At 51.6% G+C, this 25,909-nt stretch overlaps 2 protein-coding genes across 2 annotated transcripts in view; one reads left to right on the forward strand and one right to left on the reverse strand.

Annotated features, from left to right (window-relative positions):
* Positions 1-1,534: 1,534 nt before the first annotated feature.
* Positions 1,535-11,269, forward strand: BAP1 (BRCA1 associated deubiquitinase 1). Its single transcript, XM_072127937.1, has 17 exons — positions 1,535-1,715; positions 3,369-3,398; positions 3,602-3,656; positions 3,872-4,004; positions 4,081-4,200; positions 4,272-4,333; positions 4,575-4,717; positions 4,831-4,909; positions 4,996-5,119; positions 5,199-5,334; positions 5,524-5,663; positions 5,795-5,916; positions 6,102-6,532; positions 7,659-7,780; positions 7,867-7,959; positions 10,632-10,704; positions 10,781-11,269. Exons 1-17 carry the CDS (start codon positions 1,613-1,615, stop codon positions 10,912-10,914), a joined length of 2,100 nt encoding a protein of 699 aa, XP_071984038.1. The 5' UTR covers positions 1,535-1,612; the 3' UTR covers positions 10,915-11,269.
* DNAH1 (dynein axonemal heavy chain 1) overlaps positions 11,205-25,909 on the reverse strand; it is a 57,351-nt gene continuing 42,646 nt past the window's right edge. The window contains exons 34-78 of the mRNA XM_072127938.1: positions 25,319-25,505; positions 25,122-25,213; positions 24,873-25,027; positions 24,606-24,783; positions 24,330-24,524; positions 23,764-23,883; positions 23,468-23,626; positions 23,070-23,174; positions 22,853-22,993; positions 22,614-22,774; positions 22,367-22,524; positions 22,047-22,220; positions 21,518-21,696; positions 21,200-21,430; positions 20,873-21,069; positions 20,659-20,794; positions 20,366-20,574; positions 20,121-20,292; positions 19,855-20,046; positions 19,492-19,602; positions 19,219-19,404; positions 18,912-19,103; positions 18,669-18,836; positions 17,900-18,091; positions 17,692-17,823; positions 17,469-17,594; positions 17,238-17,357; positions 17,000-17,149; positions 16,509-16,669; positions 16,111-16,336; positions 15,831-16,026; positions 15,514-15,665; positions 15,019-15,215; positions 14,771-14,915; positions 14,531-14,689; positions 14,286-14,417; positions 14,038-14,208; positions 13,778-13,957; positions 13,522-13,698; positions 12,752-12,919; positions 12,548-12,678; positions 12,329-12,473; positions 12,032-12,238; positions 11,695-11,929; positions 11,205-11,613 (exon numbers count right to left, since the gene is read on the reverse strand). Coding sequence (XP_071984039.1) covers positions 11,492-11,613; positions 11,695-11,929; positions 12,032-12,238; positions 12,329-12,473; positions 12,548-12,678; positions 12,752-12,919; positions 13,522-13,698; positions 13,778-13,957; positions 14,038-14,208; positions 14,286-14,417; positions 14,531-14,689; positions 14,771-14,915; positions 15,019-15,215; positions 15,514-15,665; positions 15,831-16,026; positions 16,111-16,336; positions 16,509-16,669; positions 17,000-17,149; positions 17,238-17,357; positions 17,469-17,594; positions 17,692-17,823; positions 17,900-18,091; positions 18,669-18,836; positions 18,912-19,103; positions 19,219-19,404; positions 19,492-19,602; positions 19,855-20,046; positions 20,121-20,292; positions 20,366-20,574; positions 20,659-20,794; positions 20,873-21,069; positions 21,200-21,430; positions 21,518-21,696; positions 22,047-22,220; positions 22,367-22,524; positions 22,614-22,774; positions 22,853-22,993; positions 23,070-23,174; positions 23,468-23,626; positions 23,764-23,883; positions 24,330-24,524; positions 24,606-24,783; positions 24,873-25,027; positions 25,122-25,213; positions 25,319-25,505 — 7,422 coding nt within the window. The 3' untranslated portion in view covers positions 11,205-11,491. The remainder of the gene's footprint in view (positions 11,614-11,694; positions 11,930-12,031; positions 12,239-12,328; positions 12,474-12,547; positions 12,679-12,751; positions 12,920-13,521; positions 13,699-13,777; positions 13,958-14,037; positions 14,209-14,285; positions 14,418-14,530; positions 14,690-14,770; positions 14,916-15,018; positions 15,216-15,513; positions 15,666-15,830; positions 16,027-16,110; positions 16,337-16,508; positions 16,670-16,999; positions 17,150-17,237; positions 17,358-17,468; positions 17,595-17,691; positions 17,824-17,899; positions 18,092-18,668; positions 18,837-18,911; positions 19,104-19,218; positions 19,405-19,491; positions 19,603-19,854; positions 20,047-20,120; positions 20,293-20,365; positions 20,575-20,658; positions 20,795-20,872; positions 21,070-21,199; positions 21,431-21,517; positions 21,697-22,046; positions 22,221-22,366; positions 22,525-22,613; positions 22,775-22,852; positions 22,994-23,069; positions 23,175-23,467; positions 23,627-23,763; positions 23,884-24,329; positions 24,525-24,605; positions 24,784-24,872; positions 25,028-25,121; positions 25,214-25,318; positions 25,506-25,909) is intronic.

The raw sequence follows: 25,909 nt of genomic DNA on the forward strand, positions 1-25,909 counted from the left end.
TGAATTTGTATGCAAGTCGAAACTGTATATTTTATAATTGTAGATCCAGACAAAAAAAAATTTGGCCCCAGTGACAATTGGAGTTTAAACATTTTTAGCTGTAATTGGACCAAGGATTATGAATAAAGCTTCATTACAGACACCTTACAGCTCATCATTGCAGTCTGGGACTATAGTAACATCCAGAGAGGTCACCAGAGGTCTGTAAGTTGGGAGTCCTTAAGTAGGGGACCGCCTGTATTATTAAAGCCTTGCTATCAATCCCATGATGCCTCCCACAGTGTCACATGGTTGACGGGTCATTTCCTGAGGTAACATCTCCAACACTAAAGAGATGGTGATAAACAAGGATTGTGCCTTACAAAGGGCAGGAATGTTAAAACTCAGTTAAGGGAAACCTACCACCACGGATTGACCTATTAAGGTAGATCCGGTGGTAGGTGCATCTAATGTATGTAAGGATAGTCCTTTTTAGGGCTAATCCTTTAGTCCACTATATCTTTTATTATCTTTAATCTGGGAATATGCTAATTTTCTAAGAGGCTACTGGGGCGTGGAGTAGCCGGAGCTGAGGCTACACGGGGCGAGTACTTCACGCCCCAGTCGCCTCTTTGATCCTCCTACCAGATATCTTCAGTGCGCTGCTACGGGAGCTGTGCGCCCTCGTCTGGGAAGTCGAAGTTCTGTGCATGCGCATCTTGGGCTCCGGAACCTGAGCTACTGCGCATGTGCAGAACTTCAGCTTCGCAGGCGAGTGCTCGCAGCTCCCGTAGCAGCGCACTGAATATATCTGGTAGGAGGATCAACGAGGCTACTGGGGCCTAAAAAGGACTATCCTTTTACCTTAATAGGTTGATCCTATCCTTTTACCTTAATAGGTTGATCTGTGATGGTAGGTTCCCTTTATAGGGATCTTCTTACAGTTACAGACACTCTCTATGTATGGTATCTATATGACTGAGGCGCCACCAGGGACGGGCACAGATAAGCGCTGTACGTGGCGGTGCTGGACTCATCAGAAGGCACAAGGGTCCGCTCCCCCGTAGACCTTCTCTATGTGCCGGGGGTCTCACCAGGCCTCTGATATTCCTCTGTTTCTGCCCCGCTCTCCCCCTTTCTCACCCTCACTTCCTCCGGCCTTGGTTGTTTGCTCACTATCTTCTCCGCGTGGGTTATACACAGATCACCTGCTGTCCTGTGTACTGTGTATTCTGCACATGTACCTGACAAGAAGTCACAAGTCACCTATTCCGGAGACAAGCACCACATTTATAATGTATAACCTAAACCTGAAGCGTTCTGCCCACCAATGCTACAACATATAAGTATTCAGTGTCAACTGGTGACTTAAAAATAAAATCACAAAATCAGGATAAATCAGGAGTGATGGCAATCTACCCTTAGTCAATATGGCGGCAGCGACGCTTCCTGTGAGCACGTGACCCGAAGAGCCGCCACTAGAGACGCAGCACAGGACCGGGAGGAGATTCGGGCGCCATCTTGTTGAAGGTCTGAGCCGCTGCAGCTATTACAGCAGACGACGCAAACATGGCGGCCGCAGAGGAGGTGGTTGTAGCTCTACCGCGCGCAGCGGAGAGGTGACGTCACTGGTATGTGTTTATCTCTTTGCTTCCGGCGCGCAGTGACGTCAGAGCCTGGGAGGCATGGAGGAGACAACATGAATAAAGGCTGGCTAGAGCTGGAGAGCGACCCAGGTACCGGGACACAGAAACTGACGTCATAGGGACTTTATGACATCACAAGAGCCAACTAACCGTCTGATGATGTACCTAACCCCTCTCTGACATCATAGGCTGTATCTAACCCCATCCCTGACATCACAGGAGGTATCTAACCCCATCACTGACATCACAGGAGGTATCTAACCCCATCCCTGACATCACAGGAGGTATCTAACCCCATCCCTGGCATCACAGGAGGTATCTAACCCCATCACTGACATCATAGGAGGTATCTAACCCCATCACTGACATCACAGGAGGTATCCAACCCCATCACCGACATCACAGGATGTATCTAACCCCATCACTGACATCACAGGAGGTATCTAACCCCATCACTGACATCACAGGAGGTATCTAACCCCATCACTGACATCATAGGATGTATCTAACCCCATCACTGACATCAGAGGATGTATCTAACCCCATCACTGACATCACAGGAGGTATCTAACCCCATCACTGACATCACAGGAGGTATCTAACCCCATCACTGACATCACAGGAGGTATCTAACCCCATCACTGACATCACAGGAGGTATCTAACCCCATCACTGACATCATAGGATGCATCTAACCCCTCCCTGACATCATAGGATGTATCTAACCCCGTCCCTGACGACATAGGATGTATCTAACCCCTCCCTGACATCATAGGATGTATCTAACCCCTCACTGACATCATAGGATGTATCTAACCCCATCACTGACATCACAGGAGGTATCTAACCCCATCACTGACATCACAGGAGGTATCTAACCCCATCACTGACATCACAGGAGTTATCTAACCCCGTCACTGACATCACAGGAGGTATCTAACCCCGTCACTGACATCACAGGAGGTATCTAACCCCGTCACTGACATCACAGGAGGTATCTAACCCCATCACTGACATCACAGGATGTATCTAACCCCATCACTGACATCACAGGAGGTATCTAACCCCATCACTGACATCACAGGAGGTATCCAACCCCATCACTGACATCACAGGATGTATCCAACCCCATCACTGACATCACAGGAGGTATCTAACCCCGTCACTGACATCACAGGAGGTATCTAACCCCGTCACTGACATCACAGGAGGTATCTAACCCCGTCGCTGACATCACAGGAGGTATCTAACCCCTCCCTGGCATCATAGGATGTATCTAACCCCATACCTGACATCACAGGAGGTATCTAACCCCGTCGCTGACATCACAGGAGGTATCTAACCCCGTCGCTGACATCACAGGAGGTATCTAACCCCGTCGCTGACATCACAGGAGGTATCTAACCCCGTCGCTGACATCACAGGAGGTATCTAACCCCGTCGCTGACATCACAGGATGTATCTAACCCCGTCGCTGACATCACAGGATGTATCTAACCCCGTCGCTGACATCACAGGAGGTATCTAACCCTGTCACTGACATCACAGGAGGTATCTAACCCTATCGCTGACATCACAGGAGGTATCTAACCCCATCACTGACATCAGAGGATGTATCTAACCCCATCACTGACATCACAGGAGGTATCTAACCTCATCACTGACATCACAGGATGTATCTAACCCCGTCCCTGACAGCGCGGGAGGTATCTAATCCTGGCTCCTCCTCTTCCTGTATTTCAGGGCTCTTCACGTTGCTGGTGGAGGATTTTGGTGAGTGTTTATTGTACTTATTATATGCACCAATCATCTCAGCCTTGTGGCAGGGGCGGAGCCTGCACGGTGATGGCGATTGGCTGCTGCCTCTCCTCTGGTATTCTGGGACTTGTAGTGCCCGGAGCTGCTGTTTTTGGTCTGTGTAGGTACCGGGTGTCCTCAGGGTGGGATCCACTTACCTGCCCCTCTATTTCCCCCAGGTGTGAAGGGCGTCCAGGTGGAGGAGATCTATGACCTGCAGAGCAAGTGCCCGGGGTAAGAGCTTTCTGTCATTGTATGTGACCCCTGACCTCTGCCCCCTCACTGCTCTCCTTTCCTCTGGCCCCTTTGTGCCCGCTGACCTCTGACCACTCTCCTCCCCTCCTTCATGGCCTCTTGTGCCCCCTGACCTCTGACCACAGGCCGCTTGTGCCCCCTGACCTCTGGCCCCTTTGTGCCCCCTGACCTCTGACCACTCTCCTCCCCCACAGGCCGGTTTATGGCTTCATCTTCTTATTTAAATGGATCGAGGAGCGTCGCTCGCGCAGGAAGGTGTCCACGCTGCTGGACGACACCTCGGTCATGGAGGACGAGGTGGTCAACAACATGTTCTTCGCCCATCAGGTGGGTATCGGTGCGATGAGGTCATCCTGTACCTTGTCCTTTTCTAACCTTTGTCCTCCTCACCCTTGTCCTCCAGCTGATCCCTAATTCTTGCGCCACCCACGCCCTCCTGAGTGTCCTCCTGAACTGCAGCGGGGTGCACCTGGGGCCGACGCTCAGCCGCATCAAGGACTTCACCAAGGGCTTCAGCCCGGAGGTAATAGTGCTGGAGGGGCATGCTGGGAGTTGTAGTGTGACCTCACTTCACCTTCTCCTCCTCTTCCTCAGAGTAAAGGCTACGCCATTGGAAACGCTCCGGAGCTCGCCAAAGCGCACAACAGCCATGCCAGGTGAGTCTGCGGCATCGCCCCCGCACTGACACGGGGGTCTTGTCATGATGTGTGAGGGTCTCCATCAGTGTCCTCCCCATAGACTTATACTACCACATCAAGGGCTCCTCTACTGATACATTGTCCCAACCCTTCAGCCCTCTTCATTCTCTTGATGGGAGTTCAGAGACAGGAAGCAGAGGTGGTGAATGGGGCGACCTCGCTGTCTGTCAGGACTGACGTTTAACCCTTCCTTTCACAGGCCGGAGCCGCGTCATCTGCCGGAGAAGCAGAACGGCATCAGCGCGGTGCGCACCATGGAGGCCTTTCACTTTGTCAGTTACGTCCCCATTAAGGGGCGACTATTCGAGCTGGACGGCCTAAAGGTTTACCCTATAGATCACGGTGAGGTTATAGGACGCCTCTAGTATGTCCTGGGCCCCTTGGTGGTGTCAGCACTTGGGGCCCCATGTGCAGGATGTGACCCCCCCTCCTCACCCTGCAGTTGTTGTCCTTAGGTCCCTGGGCGGAGGACGAGGAGTGGACGGACAAGGCTCGTAGGGTGATCATGGAGAGGATCGGCCTGGCCACAGCAGGGTAAGGGGGCGGCCGGTCCATGACGTCCTAATCCTCAGACCTTCTCAGTGGGCTCCACCCTATCACGTTGTATCTCCCCCGCACAGGGAGCCGTATCACGACATCCGCTTCAATCTGATGGCCGTGGTCCCCGACCGGAGGTTGAAGTACGAGAGTCGCCTCAATATCCTAAAGATGAACCGCCAGACGGTGCTGGAGGCGTTACAGCAGGTGCTGGGAGGACCCCGCAGTCTTGTAAGACCCCGTACCATTACATTCTCACCCCCTCCTCTCATCCTTCTGTCTGTAGCTGATCCGGGTGACGCAGCCAGAACTGATCCAGACCCAGAAACCCTCCGAGAGTCAGAACACTGAGGAGTCCAAGGCAAAGTCTGCTGCAAACCAGGAGGGGGCAAACACGGCCAATCCAGCGAGTAACCCTGCAGGTAGGTGGTGTCCGTGTACATGGAAATCCGCCCCTTCAGATGAATGTAGTCGTAGTCTGGTTGTTATGGATACATTGTAACAAGTTCAGCATTGTCAGGCGGTGTTTCCTTAGCAACCATGTGTCAGGAGCTACTATTGTTCTGGGGCAGGAGGAGCCTATAGAACTGATCCAATTATGTCTGATGTAGATGTGGCCGGACCGGTCCTGCGGGGACCTACCACAAACACCTACAGTAAACACGCGGCTCCTCATAACGGGGCCACGGCACAGCCCCCCCGGCTCCCCGCATTCCTGGATAACCACAACTACGCCAAGTCACCCATGCAGGTGAGTGCCGGCCTGTGTCACATGGTATGGATGGGGTTGGGGTTACACCTTAGGCCTGTCCCACTTGTCGGGGGAGGGGGAAAGGGCCGCCGTTTTCTTCCACACCTAATTCCCTTTCAATCACGACACAGGAAGAAGAAGATTTGGCGGCAGGTGTAGGAAGATCCCGAGGAATCCCACCGCCCTCCCCAGACTCTGAGGAAGAGGAGGATGAGGAAACGGAGACAACTGCAAGACCCCCCAACCTGCAAGGGTGAGACATGTCCTAGTTTTCCTCCAGCAAATCCCCCCTATTTATATGAGGTGGAAGAGGATGGGATGCTCTGCAGAGCCCTGGGGGTAGGCAGGAGGTGGAATGCTCTGCAGAGCCCTGGGGGTGGGCGGGAATGGGATGCGCTGCAGGGAGCCCCTTTATACAGATTTGCTGATCTCCCGCAGGTACAAGAGGAGGAGCTCGGAGTCTCTGCCGCCGCCTCCAGGTCCTGACCTTCCCGCTAACGTCTTGGCTGAGAAGTTGAAGGAAACGCAGAAAGAACTGTCCTCCCCCCTCTCTATAAAGACGGCGCCCCCCACTGCTCCGCACTCTCAGCCGTCCCCGACCCCCAGCAACGAGAGTACAGACACGGCTTCCGAAATCGGCAGCGCCTTCAACTCCCCCCTGCGCTCCCCTCTGAGGTCAGCCAACCCCACCCGCCCCTCCAGCCCCGTCACCTCGCACCTCTCTAAGGTCCTGTTTGGGGAGGAGGAGCCCCTCTCACGTTTAGACTCTGTTCGCTACAACCGTGCGGTGCGGGAGCTGGGACCGCTGGTGGGGACCGGGATCCTGCACCTCAGCCGAGACGGGCACCTCTGTACACTCAGCCGAATCGGTGGGTATGAGGAGGGGGTCATGCATCTACTTCTACATCTACAGGTGTCACTGTACAGACTGCAGCAAGTGTTATGTATTATACTCACTGCTGTGCTCTGTGCTCTCTGCAGCCAGTGTTATGTATTGTCCCTGGAGAGATGTGTAATCAGACCTCACACTGCTGTGCTCTGTGCTCTCTGCAGCCAGTGTTATGTATTGTCCCTGGAGAGATGTGTAATCAGACCTCACACTGCTGTGCTCTGTGCTCTCTGCAGCCAGTGTTATGTATTGTCCCTGGAGAGATGTGTAATCAGACCTCACACTGCTGTGCTCTGTTCTCTCTGCAGCCAGTGTTATGTAGTGTCCCTGGAGAGATGTGTAATCAGACCTCACACTGCTGTGCTCTGTGCTCTCTGCAGCCAGTGTTATGTATTATCCCTGGAGAGATGTGTAATCAGACCTCACACTGCTGTGCTCTGTGCTCTCTGCGGCCAGTGTTATGTATTGTCCCTGGAGAGATGTGTAATCAGACCTCACACTGCTGTGCTCTGTTCTCTCTGCAGCCAGTGTTATGTAGTGTCCCTGGAGAGATGTGTAATCAGACCTCACACTGCTGTGTTCTGTGCTCTCTGCAGCCAGTGTTATGTATTGTCCCTGGAGAGATGTGTAATCAGACCTCACACTGCTGTGCTCTGTGCTCTCTGCAGCCAGTGTTATGTATTGTCCCTGGAGAGATGTGTAATCAGACCTCACACTGCTGTGCTCTGTGCAGATAGTGTTGGAGAGATGTGTAATCGATGTGTTGGGTATGTTGTTAGTAGCTGCAGGACTGTGATCTATGGATTTATATTCTAGGATTGTAGGGAAGGAGCTGTGGAGTGCTGAGAGGTAAGTGCACTCCTGGTTATAATACAGGAATAAAAATACAAAAGTAGAGGTAAACGATCTGCTCTGCTCTGACCTTTGCTCCCTACATTGGTAGGATCCTCTGAAATGTCCTTTAGCTGTATCGGGAGAGGTTGTGGGATCAGATCATGTGACACCCGGGCCCCGTTGTCCCTCCTAGTGCGGGGCCCGGGTGTCCATACCCCTGGATCGGCTCCATAAGACTGAATGAATCTTGATTTTATATTCATTATTGTCAGATTCCTCGAAAATCTCCCCTAAAATCAGTAAACTGGAAGAAGGAAGAGAAACGTCGGAGTCGGACGGATCCTTGCGCTGCAAAGCCCCGGAAGCTCCAGTAGGGGACAGGTTTTCTCCGAAGGTGAGGGCTTGGGGTGTGGGTCACTGCGATGTTGTGTGGATAGGACGCTGCACTCTCATCTCTAATGTTTGGCTCTCGTCCTCCAGGAGCTCCTGGCTCTGCTGAAGTGCGTGGAAGCGGAAATCTCCACCTCCGAGGCTTGTCTGAGGGAAGAGCTGGAAAAGCGCAAGAAATTCAAGGTGCCTCCGCCCACTGATCTGTTTGTCTCCTCCGCCTCCTGATGCGTTTGTCGCGGTTGTCTCCTCCTCTGCCTCCTGATCCGTTTGTCGCGGTTGTCTCCTCCGCCTCCTGATGCGTTTGTCGCGGTTGTCTCCTCCTCTGCCTCCTGATCCGTTTGTCGCGGTTGTCTCCTCCGCCTCCTGATGCGTTTGTCGCGGTTGTCTCCTCCGCCTCCTGATGCGTTTGTCGCGGTTGTCTCCTCCGCCTCCTGATGCCTTTGTCGCGGTTGTCTCCTCCGCCTCCTGATGCGTTTGTCGCGGTTGTCTCCTCTGCCTCCTGATGCGTTTGTCGCGGTTGTCTCCTCTGCCTCCTGATGCGTTTGTCGCGGTTGTCTCCTCCTCTGCCTCCTGATGCGTTTGTCGCGGTTGTCTCCTCCTCTGCCTCCTGATGCGTTTGTCGCGGTTGTCTCCTCCTCTGCCTCCTGATGCGTTTGTCGCGGTTGTCTCCTCCTCTGCCTCCTGATGCGTTTGTCGCGGTTGTCTCCTCCTCTGCCTCCTGATGCGTTTGTCGCGGTTGTCTCCTCCTCTGCCTCCTGATGCGTTTGTCGCGGTTGTCTCCTCCTCTGCCTCCTGATGCGTTTGTCGCGGTTGTCTCCTCCTCTGCCTCCTGATGCGTTTGTCGCGGTTGTCTCCTCCTCTGCCTCCTGATGCGTTTGTCGCGGTTGTCTCCTCCTCTGCCTCCTGATGCGTTTGTCGCGGTTGTCTCCTCCTCTGCCTCCTGATGCGTTTGTCGCGGTTGTCTCCTCCTCTGCCTCCGGATGCGTTTGTCGCGGTTGTCTCCTCCTCTGCCTCCGGATGCGTTTGTCGCGGTTGTCTCCTCCTCTGCCTCCGGATGCGTTTGTCGCGGTTGTCTCCTCCTCTGCCTCCTGATGCGTTTGTCGCGGTTGTCTCCTCCTCTGCCTCCTGATGCGTTTGTCGCGGTTGTCTCCTCCTCTGCCTCCTGATGCGTTTGTCGCGGTTGTCTCCTCCTCTGCCTCCTGATGCGTTTGTCGCGGTTGTCTCCTCCTCTGCCTCCTGATCCGTTTGTCGCGGTTGTCTCCTCCTCTGCCTCCTGATCCGTTTGTCGCGGTTGTCTCCTCCTCTGCCTCCTGATCCGTTTGTCGCGGTTGTCTCCTCCTCTGCCTCCTGATCCGTTTGTCGCGGTTGTCTCCTCCTCTGCCTCCTGATGCGTTTGTCGCGGTTGTCTCCTCCTCTGCCTCCTGATGCGTTTGTCGCGGTTGTCTCCTCCTCTGCCTCCTGATGCGTTTGTCGCGGTTGTCTCCTCCTCTGCCTCCTGATGCGTTTGTCGCGGTTGTCTCCTCCTCTGCCTCCTGATGCGTTTGTCGCGGTTGTCTCCTCCTCTGCCTCCTGATGCGTTTGTCGCGGTTGTCTCCTCCTCTGCCTCCTGATGCGTTTGTCGCGGTTGTCTCCTCCTCTGCCTCCGGATGCGTTTGTCGCGGTTGTCTCCTCCTCTGCCTCCGGATGCGTTTGTCGCGGTTGTCTCCTCCTCTGCCTCCGGATGCGTTTGTCGCGGTTGTCTCCTCCTCTGCCTCCGGATGCGTTTGTCGCGGTTGTCTCCTCCTCTGCCTCCGGATGCGTTTGTCGCGGTTGTCTCCTCCTCTGCCTCCGGATGCGTTTGTTGCGGTTGTCTCCTCCTCTGCCTCCTGATGCGTTTGTCGCGGTTGTCTCCTCCTCTGCCTCCTGATGCGTTTGTCGCGGTTGTCTCCTCCTCTGCCTCCTGATGCGTTTGTCGCGGTTGTCTCCTCCTCTGCCTCCTGATCCGTTTGTCGCGGTTGTCTCCTCCTCTGCCTCCTGATCCGTTTGTCGCGGTTGTCTCCTCCTCTGCCTCCTGATCCGTTTGTCGCGGTTGTCTCCTCCTCTGCCTCCTGATCCGTTTGTCGCGGTTGTCTCCTCCTCTGCCTCCTGATCCGTTTGTCGCGGTTGTCTCCTCCTCTGCCTCCTGATCCGTTTGTCGCGGTTGTCTCCTCCTCTGCCTCCTGATCCGTTTGTCGCGGTTGTCTCCTCCTCTGCCTCCTGATCCGTTTGTCGCGGTTGTCTCCTCCTCTGCCTCCTGATCCGTTTGTCGCGGTTGTCTCCTCCTCTGCCTCCTGATCCGTTTGTCGCGGTTGTCTCCTCCTCTGCCTCCTGATCCGTTTGTCGCGGTTGTCTCCTCCTCCGCCTCCTGATCCGTTTGTCGCGGTTGTCTCCTCCTCCGCCTCCTGATCCGTTTGTCGCGGTTGTCTCCTCCTCCGCCTCCTGATCCGTTTGTCGCGGTTGTCTCCTCCTCCGCCTCCTGATCCGTTTGTCGCGGTTGTCTCCTCCTCCGCCTCCTGATCCGTTTGTCGCGGTTGTCTCCTCCTCCGCCTCCTGATCCGTTTGTCGCGGTTGTCTCTTCCTCTGCCTCCTGATCCGTTTGTCGCGGTTGTCTCCTCCTCTGCCTCCTGATGCGGTTGTCGCGGTTGTCTCCTCCTCTGCCTCCTGATGCGGTTGTCGCGGTTGTCTCCTCCTCTGGCTCCTGATCCGTTTGTCGCGGTTGTCTCCTCCTCTGGCTCCTGATCCGTTTGTCGCGGTTGTCTCCGCCTCCTCCTCCTGATCCGTTTGTCGCGGTTGTCTCCGCCTCCTCCTCCTGATCCATTTCTGTTCTGTTTTTCCAGATCGATGACCAGAGGAGGACACACAACTACGACGAGTTCATCTGCGCCTTCATCTCCATGCTGGCTCAGGAAGGTAAGTGTCCGGCCCCGGGTAGGTGCTTTGGGATGGAGTGTGGTTCAGAGTATTAACCCCCTCCTTCCCTCTCCAGGGATGCTGGCCAGTTTGGTGGAGCAGAACATATCGGTGAGGAGACGGCAGGGGGTCAGCATCGGTCGCCTGCACAAGCAGAGGAAGCCGGACCGCCGCAAGCGCTCTCGCCCCTACAAGGCCAAGCGCCAGTGATACCAGGGTAGATAGTGTTCCCTAACCCCTCCCCCCGCAGGATCATATATGGGATCCCCCTCCATCACCCCATGTATATGATGTACATAACTGTTTTTATATCTCTTCTGTATACTCACGCTCCAGCTTGTATACTATCATGGCTTTGTAGTTGTACCCCCCCCCACCCACGTTATTTAGCGACAGATCCCTTGTCACATGACCGCAGAACCCCCTGGTATAGCGCTGTGGGCAGGTCCCAGACTGGCTGGATCCATTGCATCCTGATCACACGATGATGGAAGCAGCTGAACATTACACATGTGTTTTATGTGACGTAATAAACAGGAAAAATGCTAAGATGCATGAAAACCGATCTGTATCATGTGTCCTGGATCTGCTGATAGGAAGTACGACTCCCAGCATCCTGCTGTGGAGGTAGCGTGCTCACAGAATGACTCTTGGATACATGGCTGCCATCGGTGATGGAGATACCGCATTGTGTTCAGACTAGTTTTGCGTCTGGTTTGACTGTAGGAAGAAGTCTGTGTTTCTGGGGGTGCAGTTTTTAGAGATGGGGCGTCCTATGAGATCCTCATCAGTAGTCAAGGGCACAGATTAGGGCCACTCCTCGCTTTATCCAGTGTGACTGGGGCCGAGGACTGGACAGCTCCACAGCGATGACGTAATTGGTGGAATGTCCGGTGGTGGAGAGTGTTCCTAGGAAGAAGAAGACGACTCTGTGACGACACATAATGGTGGAGATTGTTCTCTATACATGGGGGTCATCTATCCCCTTACCTGCCCGTGTCAGCGTCTTGTAGATGGGGCACAGGTACGTCCCTGATACGGGCGGCTTGCGGTCAGCCACAGGGAGGAGCCAAATGACGGCCATCTCCGTGTAGAGTTCCTTGGGTCTAGATTCTGCCAGCTGCATGGTAGTCTTATCCCAGAATGCTCCTTCTAGATACAAGCCATGGATATAACATCCCTCCGAGGGGCGCACTGGTAGATCCGCCACCGACTCGCTGAGTACCTGGACCGGAAACAAAAACACGTTGTCAGACCTTCTAGTAGAGATAGTTGTGTGCAGACTGCACGATGGCCAAGATCTGGTGACGCCAGAGGATGGACTCGCCTTAAAATCAAAGGAGATTGTGTCGATGGAAATCACATTTTTCCGCGCAAAATTCTGCAGAGTTCCAGTCAGGAACGCCTGAGGGAAAAAGAATCCACTGATCCAGAAGACGGCAGGGATCCCATCTGTGATCCACTTCTGAAGAAACTCTATTCTCTGTAGAAGGTCTATGACCCAGGAGGCCAGAGGCTTCAGCGATGGATACGCCTGCAAAGAGATGAGATTTCCCTGTGATACCCTGAGACGCCTGTACCAGGGTCCTGACCTGGGGGGCTGTACCTCGGGCGGGACGCTCACCTTTGCCCTCCAGAGCTCTGGCACAGAGTTGTTATATAGACTGTTGGCCATGAGCTCCAGCTGGGAGGACATGACCACCTGGCCTTTCATGGCCTTCAGCAGATCTCTCAGGGTCTGGAAGAGGACGCCCAGTAGTCTGTTATACCTGAGGGGACAGAGACGAATGTAGTGAGCACAATACACATCCACAGCAGGTCCTGCAGCCGGCCCGGTCCTTACCGTATGACTTCTTGCACCAGCACAGTGTTCATGGACTCCTGATACATGACCGGATATTTGGCCATCACGTCCTGTACGGAGATGAGCTGCGGGATCTTCTTCAGGATTCCTTCTGCGATTTCTTCAACCATCTATGGAAATACACATGATAGTTATTGGCACCATCTCATTGGGTGGATGGTATGTGGCAGAGGTAGTACTTACCGCATCGCGGCTACCTCCTGTACTCTGTGTTCGTGGCTGCAGGGTCACCAGAGATCCCAACAGGGCGAAGCTTTCATTTTGAGCAAAGGTGATGTTTGCGTTTTCATGGAGTCCGAATAATTCTGTCATGTCGTTTAGAGGAAGGGATCGAATGTACTGCAGATAACCCTGCCACAGGAGAGGAGAGACGTGGTCATAGCTGCATCACAAGCGAGAAAGCGGTACACGGAGAAGGCACAGTGTACGGGGAGGGCGGTGCGAGCAGGAGGCATGGGACGAGGAGAGGGCACGGAGAGCAGGAGGCACGAGACGAGGAGAGGGCGCGGGGAGCACAGTACGAGGAGAAGGTGCAGGGACCATGGGACGAGGATAGGGCATAACTTTTGTCTGTGGGAAAACCCCCTTTAAGTCTCATTCAAGCTGGTAGGTGGGAATAGAAATACCAAGCACAACCACTATAAAATGTACAGCACTGTGCCTGGTAAGAAATGGAGACCAAAAAGTCATGGTGGTCTTTTCAATCTGCTGATTGTGGGGGATGCTGGGTGTTGGGCCGCTACTGATGTGATATTGATTGATTAATAGGGAAATCCCAGGAAGCTCCTTTTAAGGGGCTCGGTTTTGGAGCAAGCCACAATGGAGACTGTGTCACGATAGTGGCCGATTAGAATATTACCGTCCACCAGTCATGTCAGAACCTAGATATCTACATGCGCCTGGTTATTATACAGAAGACGCACAGAGCAATGATCACATTGAGGGAGGCTTACATTGAGGTCGTAGGCTGGACTAATCTGCTGATACACTCCGGACTCTGAGAACTTGTATCCTTCTTCTAGAACCGGTGGCTGGTAGAAGTCCTGCAAAATGTTCAGGAGGCAGCGCCTATCCCAGTCATCTGTAACCCGGCCGCCATAGTTAATCTCACCGGCGGTGTAACGCAGGACCTGGAGCGAGAACACAACGTGTTATCTCTACACATTCTCGTCTATGGACGACCTTCTGCATGTAATTGTATAGTCTCGCCTTGTACGGGATGTCTGTGTATTCCTCAAGAAACATTCGCAGCTGAGAAATGCAAATCCTGAGATCTCCATCTGTGAATTCATAAGGAATGTTGAAGCCTAAGGGTCCAAACTTGCGCCGCTCCAGTATGCTTCCATGGAAAAGGCAGAGAGACAGCAGCAGAGACTTGAACTCAGGAGCCTGGTGGGACATACGTGCGCAGAAGCCTTAGAGGAGCAAGTCATACAATCTGGGCTACTCTCAGCAATGTAGGTACTCGCCTTCCTGCAGTCATTAAGCTGTGCATCAGTCACGCTATGGTAGGTACGCAAAAGGTTTGCCTTTACACCACGTGGAGGCTCAATGGTGAGTTTGGAGCCATTCTGCAGGATGGATACTGGGAACTGGTTACTGGGCATACTGGTGAGCCAAAGCCTAAAGTCACGATGAACCTTCAAGAACGATCAAGGCGTAAGACAGTGGGCAGCACAGTATGGGGGAGACGAGGTTGGTGATCTCTAGTACCTACCTTATCTGTGTCTATGCTCTCTATTAACCTTTCTAGTGAGGGCATCCAGCTTGGGGCCAGATGGCAGTTCTGGAAAAATACCCACTTGCCACGTTCCATGGCGTTTCGCATCATGGCCTCAGCCCGAGGACCCTAGAGATGGAGAAAATGGAAATCTAAAGTAAAGCCAAGAGCATATTATACTGACCCTTGTCTCTACGGGAAGGTACAGAGATGAGTGTAGATGGGAGTGTGTGGGCACGTACCTGGCCCTGGCCCAGTGAGATTGCACTTAGCTTCTTGGAAAACCTCATCTCCTCTGCTATTTTGTAGAGATCCGCGGCCGGGTCAGTGCCGGGCGATAAGATGAAGATCAGTGGAGTCACAGGTGAAGACTCACGGTAGACGGCACCCAAGTCTGCTGTCTAGAGTCAAATAGAGTCAATTATTTGTACGGAGCCAAAACAAGAGGTGACTAACGCAAGGTCTGACCACTCATCACTTACCTGGGGTTCAATGAACCTTTGCCCCAGGTGCTGGCACACATAGTCCTGCATGGCATTGGTTACCTTGTCCCCTCTCAGACATCGCAGGATCAGTATCTTCTGGAAGGAGTCTAATTTCTGCTCCAATTCACCAGGAAGCTGCTCCCTAGAAAATGAACAAGACTGGTCATGGTGTGTCCAGGCTGGGTGATCCTACGCCGTGGATCTCTACATACGATGAGGTGTGATGCAAGTAGTGGTCTGCTCACCGCTGCGGCTCAGAGCTGTCACAGATCCTTCTGTAGTCCTCCTGGTGCTGGATGATTTGTTCTTTGATGCTACTGAAGTTGCTGAGGGTGCTCAAGGCCTGGATGTCCCTCCACGCTCGCTCCGTCAGCCACTCGGCACACGGGTTCTCCGCCAGCGTGGGGGCTGTGCCACCAGACAGCAAGAAGCGCCACTCGTCCTGCACACATTATACAATACTGACTGAGCACCATGAAGCATCATTGACATCTCCTTTCAGTTACATGGAGAGGACCTAGATGACGACTATCTGACAACTATCAAGCAGAGATGGTGGAAGACAACAGACGTGTCCAATGAATTTAGCTCATTGCGTCCTGTTGCTGCTGGGGGGGCAGCAAGATTTGGAACAATATTGACTGAAGCATTGATGTACGAGGAGCAGCTATAGGGTTCCTGATATTTAGCTGGTTCTGTGTAGATCAGAAGACTCGAGACATTTAGTATTGTGTCCTCACCATATTAATGAGCCCCTCGTCCATGAGAATCCGCACACACAGCAGGAAGGAGAACATGAGCTTGTGCTTCTCGAAGAGACTCCGGCAGACGTTGCAGTAGAGACTGAAGGTGAAATATGTGTTGATGTTGTCGATTCTCTTGTCCACCGTTTCTGCAACAACCAGCCTTAAGTCATGTTTTATGATGCACAAGTTGTGCATGAAGAAGAAATTAGATGCAATGTAGTGACCCAAATAGCTGGAGAAGACTGAATTAAATAGGACAAATACCGGGCACTAACTTCCATGGGGATAAGATGGACCTGGAGATTTCTTACCTGCCCTCTCAGAATTGGCAATGGCAGCAGAGAAGATACCCAGGAACCACTCCAGCGAGTACTGATACATGGGGTCCACATTGGACAGATCTGAGACACAGAAGAACAGGATCTGCGTCCTGACGGCTACAGGAACGTACTGTCGCCGGGTGATATCTATGTCCCGCTCCGTCTGCTCCGCTACTTGGACTTTAGCCTGTAGGAAAGAGAAGATATATTCAGAAAGTCATCACATATCAACCTGTTGAAGATGTGCCATGTACCTGTGCTGCTCACTCACCTTGATCTCACCAGCTTTCACCTTTGAGGCCTCCAGCACTTTGATCAGGTCTTCGTCATCCACCGGGTTTCCTTGTGACGAGCTGAGGCGCATGAGGATCTGGTCTTCTATTTCCTTCAGTTCTTGCCTCATTTTAGCGTTGGAGAGAATTAACTGGTTCTTGGCTTCTTCTAGATCTGGACGTTCTTCAGCCACGACTTGTCCAAGGAGCTGATCCTCCAGACCACTGGATAGAGAGGGACAGGAGAAGAGCAAATAGAACATTTAGTGATCAAAGACCTTAGGAATCCAATCGGATGATTCTACAATCCCAAATATACCTAATCCATGGGAATCCATGGACAACCACATGGAGCCATGCGCCAGGCTGAAGATGTCACATGTTATATGTCCATTACCTGGGGGAGAGTGTGAAGTTGATGAGAGTCACTTTGGTGCTGATTTCGGGTGGATAATGGGGGTTGGGCAGTTTAGTTGTGATGTACATCCGGAAATCCTCATGATACGGAATGACGGCGTCACCCAGGCGTAGGACGGTGCTGCCCTGCTGCTTGTAGGTCTGTGAACAGGATGAGGGAGAATCAGAAGATAAAAGTTGCTCTCCGGTTATAGAAAAAACTTGACTGAAAATGTCAGATTTTTTTGATGACTGATGGTCTGAGATAAAGGGCAGAAGACGGAAGTTATGCCTTCTGTAGCCATCAGAGATGGGAGCGCTGTGTACAGACTCCTATTCCTTCGATAAGCCAGGATGCAGCCTCTCTTCCCAATATCCGATCACCTCCAAAGGTAAAACAGACTCGCCTGGGTACTTCTGACTCTAAGCCTCAACAATAGCTAGGGATCCCATCAAAACTGATGGTGACCTTGGACCAGATCAGTGATTTACCTGTTTGAGAAGCACCGGCTCCAGTGCAGGGTCCAGCTCTTCTCCTACATTCTCCAACAAGAACGGCTTTCCAAAGCGAATAGCATTCTCTAAACTGCGTAGAAAGTCCCGGTCACTAAGCTTCACGACGTCCAGGCCACTGTCCCTCTCCTGTATACAAGAGAACCAATGCCACAGATCTCTAACATAAACATGCCTTTCATGAAACGTCCCCCTTGGTTTTCACAAGTCAACCCACCAAGTTCTTGATCCAGCGGTTGGCCTGACCCTGAGGGTCAATGAAGTGAGACCAGCGCTGTGAATATTGAGTTATGACCCCGTTTTCCACCGATAAAGTGTCATTCGGAAGTCCTGCAATCTGCAAAAAAAAGTGTAAGAAGGGATTTAGTTCATCAATGCCTCTAGTATTCAGAGGATTAGAGGATGCTCAGAAGAGAGGTCAGTAACAACCTAAACATCAGGGTCTCACCTGCCAGGAGCGGATCTTCACTGGGTCCCCTAGTGTCCCTATCAGTGATGGCTCCTGTGTACATGGCACTTCTAGATCCTTCAGCTTCTTGGTCCATTGCTCAAACAGAGCAGTCCGGTACGGTCCCTGAGAACAGGATGGACACAAATGACATGTACATGATGGACACCAATGACATGTAATTTACTGCACTCGATACTGAGAGGTTATACCAAATTCTCACCGTGAATGGTCCTAGATAAGCCAGGAAGCCGGCACACAGCAGCAGATCTCCTGTGACATTGACCAGTAGGTTCTCCAGGTTTAAGACTGTATCTTGCCAGCGTTGACGTTCATCAGCCAGGCCAGTGATCAGCTACGAGAAGAGAAGCCAAGAATGAAGCCAATATGAAGCCAGAGGCGTGTGAGGTAGAGGTAAGTCGGTGCTGTACCTTGTCAGCCCGGATCAGCTTCTGTTCACACTGGTCGCACTTCTGCTCCAGCTCTTCCCTCTTGGACACGCAGTCTCTGTACTTGGCCTGTAGTGTTGCGATCCCTTCCTCCACCTCATTCAGCCGGGCTTTGGCTTCATCCAGGATTTTCTGTGTCACGGCCAAATCTTCCTGAGCTTCTTTTAGTGCTTGCTACACGGAACAGAGAATATACAGCACCAAGAATTAAAGGGAACCTGTCATCAGGAGCCCTTTCTCTGACTCCCCCATGTCCCCAAAGAGAATAATGTGCACATTGCCAAAGTGTTTTTATAATAAAACTGGATTTTCCCAATAAAAAGAAAAGTTAGATGAAAGTTTACCTTTCTCTCTGCAGAGCAGTGTCCTGTGTCCCATGGGAGTGGCCAGTGAGAATCGGCTTCTCCCCACCCTCGGGAAACCGCTCCATCATGCGTCCATTTCAATTTAAAAAAAAACATATCCCTCCTATTTGAAATGGAAACATGTTACATCTGCTTTCCGAGGGTGGAGGGGAAACCGCTTCTCACTGGCCACTCCCATGGGACACGGGACTCTGCTCTGCAGACAAAATGTCTTGAAGGCGTCTTCCAGCAGTTGAATAATGTGGCTGCTCTCATGCCTGCATGTCTACAGGTTCTGTCGGACATTGAAACCCAATGAGCTGCAATACCAGAAGCCGCCTGTAAACGGGTATGGCACTGTTCTTGGAGGACATCCCTGATGCTCTTTTGGTGCCTTCCATGCTTACCCTTTTAGGCTCCACGCCTCGAGCCACAAAGTGATATTTGTGCATGGCCCGAACCCACTGACAGATGGAGGTACAGGCCTTAGACACTCGGGCGATGGCCGCCGGCTGGAACTCCTCATTATCGATGTACGGCTGAATGGCTTTAATAACGGCATCGGGAATATTGTCCTGGTAACAGGGAGGGAAGAGCAGCTCGTCAGGTCTGTCTTTTCAGTCTTCTTTTAATGTATGATCTGCTCCTACCTTGTCAAATTTGAATAGCCCATCCAGGAACTTGCCCGGGTCTTGCAGAAGACCTTTCCCCGGCTCCCAGTAGTCGTCTATTTTACTTCCAGGTTTATCTCCGGCCACTTTCTTAGGTTTGATGCCTTTCATGATGCACACTGCTTCAATCACAAGTTTTACTCCCACCGGGGGGCGCTGCATGGCCCTGACCTGAGGGAAGAACCAACATAGAGATTCATTAACTGTTATAATCCTATCCTTATACACATCATCGTACACCTTAACCCGGTTATACTCATCAATCGCTCATTAGCCCCGCCCCCACCTCAGTGACATCATTCTTGTTTAGCGACTTGAGACTGGCGAGAGCGGCATCCAGAGCGGGCAGAGCCTCGTCCAGGTCCTTCTGGGCATCGTCTGCGATTTCCTGAGCTTTGCCGGCCTTCTCCATGGCCTTTGCTTCTTCTATCTGCACAGAGGCGCGGGTGGCTTCAGCGACCACCGTGTCCTCCTACAAGATGAAGCGATTTACGTCAAAAACATTTTAAAAAAATTCTGCAAGGAGATGGAGAAGGTTTAATGACAGAGATTAATTAACCTCAATTTTCTGCATGGTGGTGACCGTGTCTTGCGCCGCCTCCTCCAGCAATGGCCGCATGACCTCCAGTTCTTCTTGCATCTTGGCCACGTCCTCGGCTGTGTGTAGGAGCTGAGGAATACAAATTTATACAAACACCTTTGTGTGAATACGACTCGATAAGGAACCTTTTGCTAAGTTACCATCCCATGGGGGAAGGTGCCTTATAACTAGAGCTAGGGATAGGTGGAGAAGTGCTACAGTCCATGGCGGCTCTGTAATAGGAGGTAACCGGCACCATGACCTGGCTGCACCTAGTGGACGAGTTGAGAGATGACTATGATGCCCACCGGCTCAGCCCAATTATCCTTTCTTCCTCCTCACCTTATCGAGGCCGCTCTTCATCCTGTCCTTGGCAGTCTTGATCTCCATCAGTTTCTTACCGATCAGACTGGAATATATACCCAACAACTCCAGGTAACTCTTGGGTGTGATATAATTATGTCGAGACAGCTCCGCTAAATATTGCTTGGACTTCACAGCGACTGACTGATGCATCTCCACGCACATCTGGATCTGTAGCAGGAAGATGCGGTGAAATAGGATGAATCTATTTTATACACTGGAGACGTCCAGTGTCTCTGACCTACCATGCCTTGGACAACAGAGTCCTGTGACTCCAGTTCTGGGATTTCCATCAGGAAGGAGGAGGCTACAGATTGTAAGGCTTCAGCCGGCCACTCGTCAAACCAATCGATAGTGCAACAAGTCACCAAGGATGGGAACTGCCTCAAACGTGAGCGGAAGACCTCGCCTATGGGACTGTAGAGGAGAACGAGGATGAGCACCGGCCCCTAGTCTAGCACCAGCCAGGACAGGGTGCTGGGGAGCCTACCTCATGCAGAGGACTGTATGAATGTTGCCCCGCACACGTCGGGTGTAGGCCGCCATTAAGTTGGCTTTGGTGGGCTGTTGTCCCATGTCTTGTACCACTGGTTTCATGACTGTGACGATCTGATCCTGCTCCTCCGGTCCATACAGGTTGGGGACATCTCCTGAATTCAGGATGTTGTTAATGTCCTCAAGGAATGACTCATTCTTAATCTTAAAGAGAAAAGATTTAGGTTAGTGAAATTATTGGGAAATGAATTGTTGCTTATATTTGTAGAAAAGATGACGGTAACTTACCTGGGTGTCTGTGAAAAGAAAAGTGATGGGGGTGTTCTGCAGCCCGGCTTTCAGCAGGATCCCCTTAATATCTTCTCTCCACTCCGGGATTCCATAGTTTTTGGACAATTCAATCTGGAAACACTCGTATTCTGCCCTGCAGTCATCAGACATGATGTTATAAACCAGAAGGAGAACATTGTCTGGATAAGCCGGGATCTGATGCTATTCTTACATGTGACTGGCTAGTCTGGTCAGGGACTGTCTCCCGCTTCCTCCCACACCTAACAGCAAGGCGTTGCCAAGTGGTTGGCGCAGGACCCGACTGATACGACAAATATGTTGAACGGCGTCTAGGAAAAGAACCAACTTCATCTTCGTTGTGTTGATCTGATTGTAATCTTCCATGTAATCGGCCATGACACGAAGGAGCTGATGGAAAACACAGAATTGAGCAGATGGGAACCAGAACTATAACAAGACACAAGGTCCTATATGGACAGACTTGCGCTGCATAAGCCAAAGCATCAGAACAAGCAAAGCCCTACAGATTGATGGATACCTTCTCCCGGTCTTCAATGAGCTGATATGATCTGGAATCTGATCCGGAGGTCATGAAGTCTCCGTACAGTACAGGCTGCTGTGGTATCACCTCCTCGAAGGTGGCTCCAAATTCCTGCATCCGACCCTTCATGAGGTCATCAAACCATCTGCGGTCTTCATCATTCACCAACCGGTCCTGGAAAATCCGGCACGATTCATGGTACCACAACTTCAGCAGGCAAATCTTATCCTGCAACAGGGAAAGAAGACACATCGGTGACTGATACAAACAATATGGGGGAATCTACCAAAGACGGAGACTATCGTGGACGCTCACCTCCATCTTAGCTGGGTCAGCCATCAGTATCCCTTGGAAAACCTTGGACAGATCTCGCAGATTGAAGGTGTAGTGAGACTTTGCTGGGGTGGGGAGCAGCTGAGATGTGATTGTGTTGTATACTTTAATGGTAGACTCTACCAGCTGCTCTGTGAGGTGCTGGACTGCCGGAGCCCCCGCTGCAAGAGAGGAAAGACGACTGATGAAGATCTAAGGGCGATGGGTTGGTGAGATCCAGTGCAGGAGACAGGACATGCAATCATCGCTTCTGATGTTCCATATGCACCAAATAAGAACAGTTACGAGGATTTCTGACCCATAAGCAGTAAGAGCCTAAGGGCCAGAGGACGACAGCAGAACATAGGGGCATGGACATCACTGTTACCAGCACCATCTACCTCAAGCATTGTATTCTGAACCATTGCACATCTGTAATGTTCTACAGAAATACAATCTCTTACGTATGGGCAGTTACCGTCCTTCCACATCTCCATCCTGATCCCCTCATCCCTCGCCCTCCGTCACTCACCCATCCAACTTCCCAGAATGGTGGAGAAGATGCGGCTCATGCTGCTGTCCCCCATCTCGGTAAAGCACAAGTAGTTGAAGTGACGTGTGAGACGAGGGGACACTGGATTCCTGCCTCCTCCGGGTGGTCCCATGGCACACAGGAAGTTAATGTCCACCAATTTCTTGAAGACCCCTGGCACAATAGAAAGATTACAGGACACTGGTCAATCTTAGTTTGACATCCCTGGACCCTGAGGTTTTGCAATATATTACATTTTACCTAGTGTACTCTAGGGGTCCTCGGTCCATGTGTGGAGGACATGTATGGTGGGTCCTTACCTATTTGCTTGCGGTCATACCATCCCCCGTAGTCCATCCACTGCCTCAGCAGCTCGATAGGTGGCTGTGCTCCATATGTCTCCAGGGCTGGCATGTTCATGTCATCAATGAAGAAGATAAAGTAGCGCCCTAGGGGGGGTCCGAAAACCCCCTTCCTCCTATAATATAGTAAAAGATGCAATCCATGACCCCATTCTGCATATTAATTGCCCCTCCTACTTATAATCGCCCCAGAGACTCCTCTTGCCTCTTGTCCAGTTTGCTGTCGATCAGATCTTGCGTTTGGTTGGCCGAGGTTCGGGCAGAGAACATGAGGAAGTTACTGATGTATTCCTGCGGCATGTTCTTCAGCAGTTTATCAGAGATGGTCAATGTCTTCCCAGTCCCTGTAGGACCCACGCACAGGACCTGTAGACACGATACAATATAGGTCCAGACACAGCTACAGCCACACGGGTGTTCTTATAATGGCCTCACTGGACTCACCGGCCTCTTGTTGGTCAGCAGCATCCCCAGTAGATGAGACATTCGTACAGTGTCCAGTGTCGGTACAATGATGTCCGCATAGCTGGTGTCAGGAGCAATGGAGAACGGAGCAGAGGACTCCATCCAGTTCACCCAGCGCACCTGGAAGTGGAGCACCCAGGTAATAAGAAGGAATCACACGGTGGCTCCAGCAGTCATAGGGTCACAGAGGCCTCACCTTTCTCTTTGTATCCTCATCGTCCTCCTCCGCTACACTGCTTATCCCTGCATCGTCCAGCACGTAGTCATAGACCAGACCGTCTTCTGGGAGGAGTATTGTCACCTATATAGAGATTAACAGACGTGGAAGACGCTGTACAATGCAGGTGGAATGGGATAGATGTCCATGAACATTGGATAAAGCTGGGGTGGGGCGGGTGTAGAAATGGGATAATACTACTTGTCCCAGAGCCTGATGCGAGGTCTTGTAATGTAGATGTTGTACATGTATGACGACTTGTAATGAAGATGCACACAGAAGCCACCATTAAGAAGCATCTGGTAGTTTGGAGACCCATTGCACCTATCACAGGGGGGCTGAGGGCATTGGGTACAGTACAGGCTGCAGAGTGTTACCTTTTCAGCGATCATCTTGTCCCTCAAATATTTGCTGAACAGGACACGACCATCGGAGTCCCCGGTGATTCCCACGCTCCAGATCAATGAGAAGATGAACCAGCTCTCCACCAGCTCCCCGAGGCGCTGCAGCTTCTCCTGGGGGATCATCCTCTCTCCCTGCAGAAGTAGATGAATATCCCAATGTTATACAAGTTATAATGTTTGGATAGATAAAGGAGATTTAGGTCACACATTTCCACTCTCCTTGAAGGGACATTATCTCGGTGAGTGTCAGATACCGGCAATGGCTTTACCTCTTTTGGAATGAAAGGTTGGAAGAAACACTCAAGCAGCTTCAGGAGACTCATCACCAGGTTACTGGAGGTGGAGGCCACAACTTCCTTCACTGAACGATGTACAAACTGGATGGAGTCCTGAAGACGAGGGATGGGACGTTAGATGACTGATGGAACCCAGATCACTGGCTACAGCTATGATCAATGTCTCGGAGGGTCCTAGGTTGTCCAAATTCTGAAATCTTTCCACCCATATATTACACTGTAGCTCTGAAGTTTACATTGACTGATGTTGTATAAAGTCAATGCAAGAAATGCAATTTAAAGGGGTCGTCAGGTTCTTCTGGTGACCAGCAATGGTGATGTTAGGTGCATAACACCACTGAAGGATAATCTGGACTCGGGAATCACATGCCGTTCATTCAGACAGAGCGGAGACCAGGGACTGGCTCAGTGACTAAGTGCAGAATGAAGCCTGCATCTATAAGGGGAAGAACCAGAGACTGGGGCACATTCCGGTTAACCTACCTGTTAAGGAAACTTGCAGAAGTTGAGGTGCAATTGACAACAACAATGATTTTTACCTGAAGGAAGCGCGAGAACAAAGACTTGAGCTGCTCTGCATATGGTGTCAAGACAGAGGGAAGACGCCGGAGCCAGCATTCAGTAAATGGGGCGAGTCCGAGAATACTGGGCTCCAGATAGACCATACCACAGCGGGAGACGGTGGCCGGGGACGCCACAGCCAGATCTTGCACCTCAAACATCATGGTCATGGCCTAAAGAAGAAGACGATGATCTGTCAGCACATCTGCCAATACATGGAGACAGTTCTTCACCTCTAAGTATTTTGGGGTCACCTCTGTGAGCTTGATGATCTCTCCCGAGCTCAGACACAGCTTCTTATTGTCATCCAGCACCGTGTTCATGTTTTCAATCCAGACTGCGTCCACGGGGCCATCGAACATGTACCACTTCTTGTCCGGATCTGAGGACGAGGCGCCACCTCGGATAAGCGATGAGAGGATCCCGTCTGTCCTACATAGTCAGTACAGAAAACCAAGAGCATGTTCACAGAGACATTGAGAGGGAGACACAATAATCTGTGATGGAAGCCATGGTTTTACCATTCATGGGTGAGAAGGTCGAACTCTCCATACAGCTGACCCATAGTGATAGACTTGGGATTTAAGACATAGTAGTGAACGGTCTCGTAGGTCCCTCCACTGACCGACGGGAGACCTTTAAGGGATGACATAGCAGCTGCCAGGACCTTGTAGCACTGTGGAGACAGGACTGACGCATAAGCCCTGCCCCTATATATAGGGTCACTCCTACTATATATATAATATATAATACATATGGCTTCCACAAACCTCTGACTTTCCTGAACCTGTCGGTCCCACAAGCATCAGGCCGTGTCGCACCACGGTGGTCTCATAGAGCTGGATGCACTTGGTCACAAATCCTGATAGAAGAAGATAAGCAATGATATAACTGTACAGGGTGGACGCAGATATGGCTGATAACACGGACATATTGTCTACAGGATATTGTCTTGATATTGTCTCACCATCCACATCCTTTAGGTTTCTCTGGGTGCAGGTCTTCCGGATGGCCTCCTCCAAGCTGCCATAGTCAATGGGTTCCTCCTCAATCCTTGGGAAGAGGTCAGACACGATCCCACTGAAGAGCTTCAGGTCATCTTGGAGGAACTTGGGAACATTGACATCTCGGATGGCTCGGAGGCAGATAAGTTCCTGCAGAGACCCCAAAATGTGACATTAGTTTCATGAAGAATGTAATAATAGAGGGAAGGAGGAGGGAAGATTCCTGCTACAGGAAGAGTCACGCTGAGTATAGTCTGTATTCTGTATGGATCGGGCCATCACAGGCTGCCATAACCCCCTGCATCCTGCAGACCATCTCACCCTGTGCTACAGGAAGAGTCACGCTGAGTGCAGGTTATGGCAGTCTACATGGATCAGGCCATCACAGGCTGCCATATCCCCCTGCATCCTGCAGAGCATCTCACCCTGTGCTACAGGAAGAGTCACGCTGAGTGCAGGTTATGGCAGTCTACATGGATCAGGCCATCACAGGCTGCCATAACCCCCAGCATCCTGCAGACCATCTCACCCTGTGCTACAGGAGGAGTCAGGCT

Source organism: Engystomops pustulosus, chromosome 10, assembly GCF_040894005.1.
Source record: "Engystomops pustulosus chromosome 10, aEngPut4.maternal, whole genome shotgun sequence".
Lineage (NCBI taxonomy): Eukaryota > Metazoa > Chordata > Amphibia > Anura > Leptodactylidae > Engystomops > Engystomops pustulosus.

Excerpts from the sequence above, each read along its gene's own strand:
- BAP1 (XM_072127937.1), top strand. The coding sequence starts at position 1,613 with ATGTGTTTATCTCTTTGCTTCCGGCGCGCAGTGACGTCAGAGCCTGGG. Across the intron at positions 3,657-3,871 it reads CTGCAGAGCAAGTGCCCGGG|GCCGGTTTATGGCTTCATCT; the intron begins GTAAGAGCTTTC and ends CCTCCCCCACAG. Across the intron at positions 7,960-10,631 it reads AAAAGCGCAAGAAATTCAAG|ATCGATGACCAGAGGAGGAC; the intron begins GTGCCTCCGCCC and ends CTGTTTTTCCAG.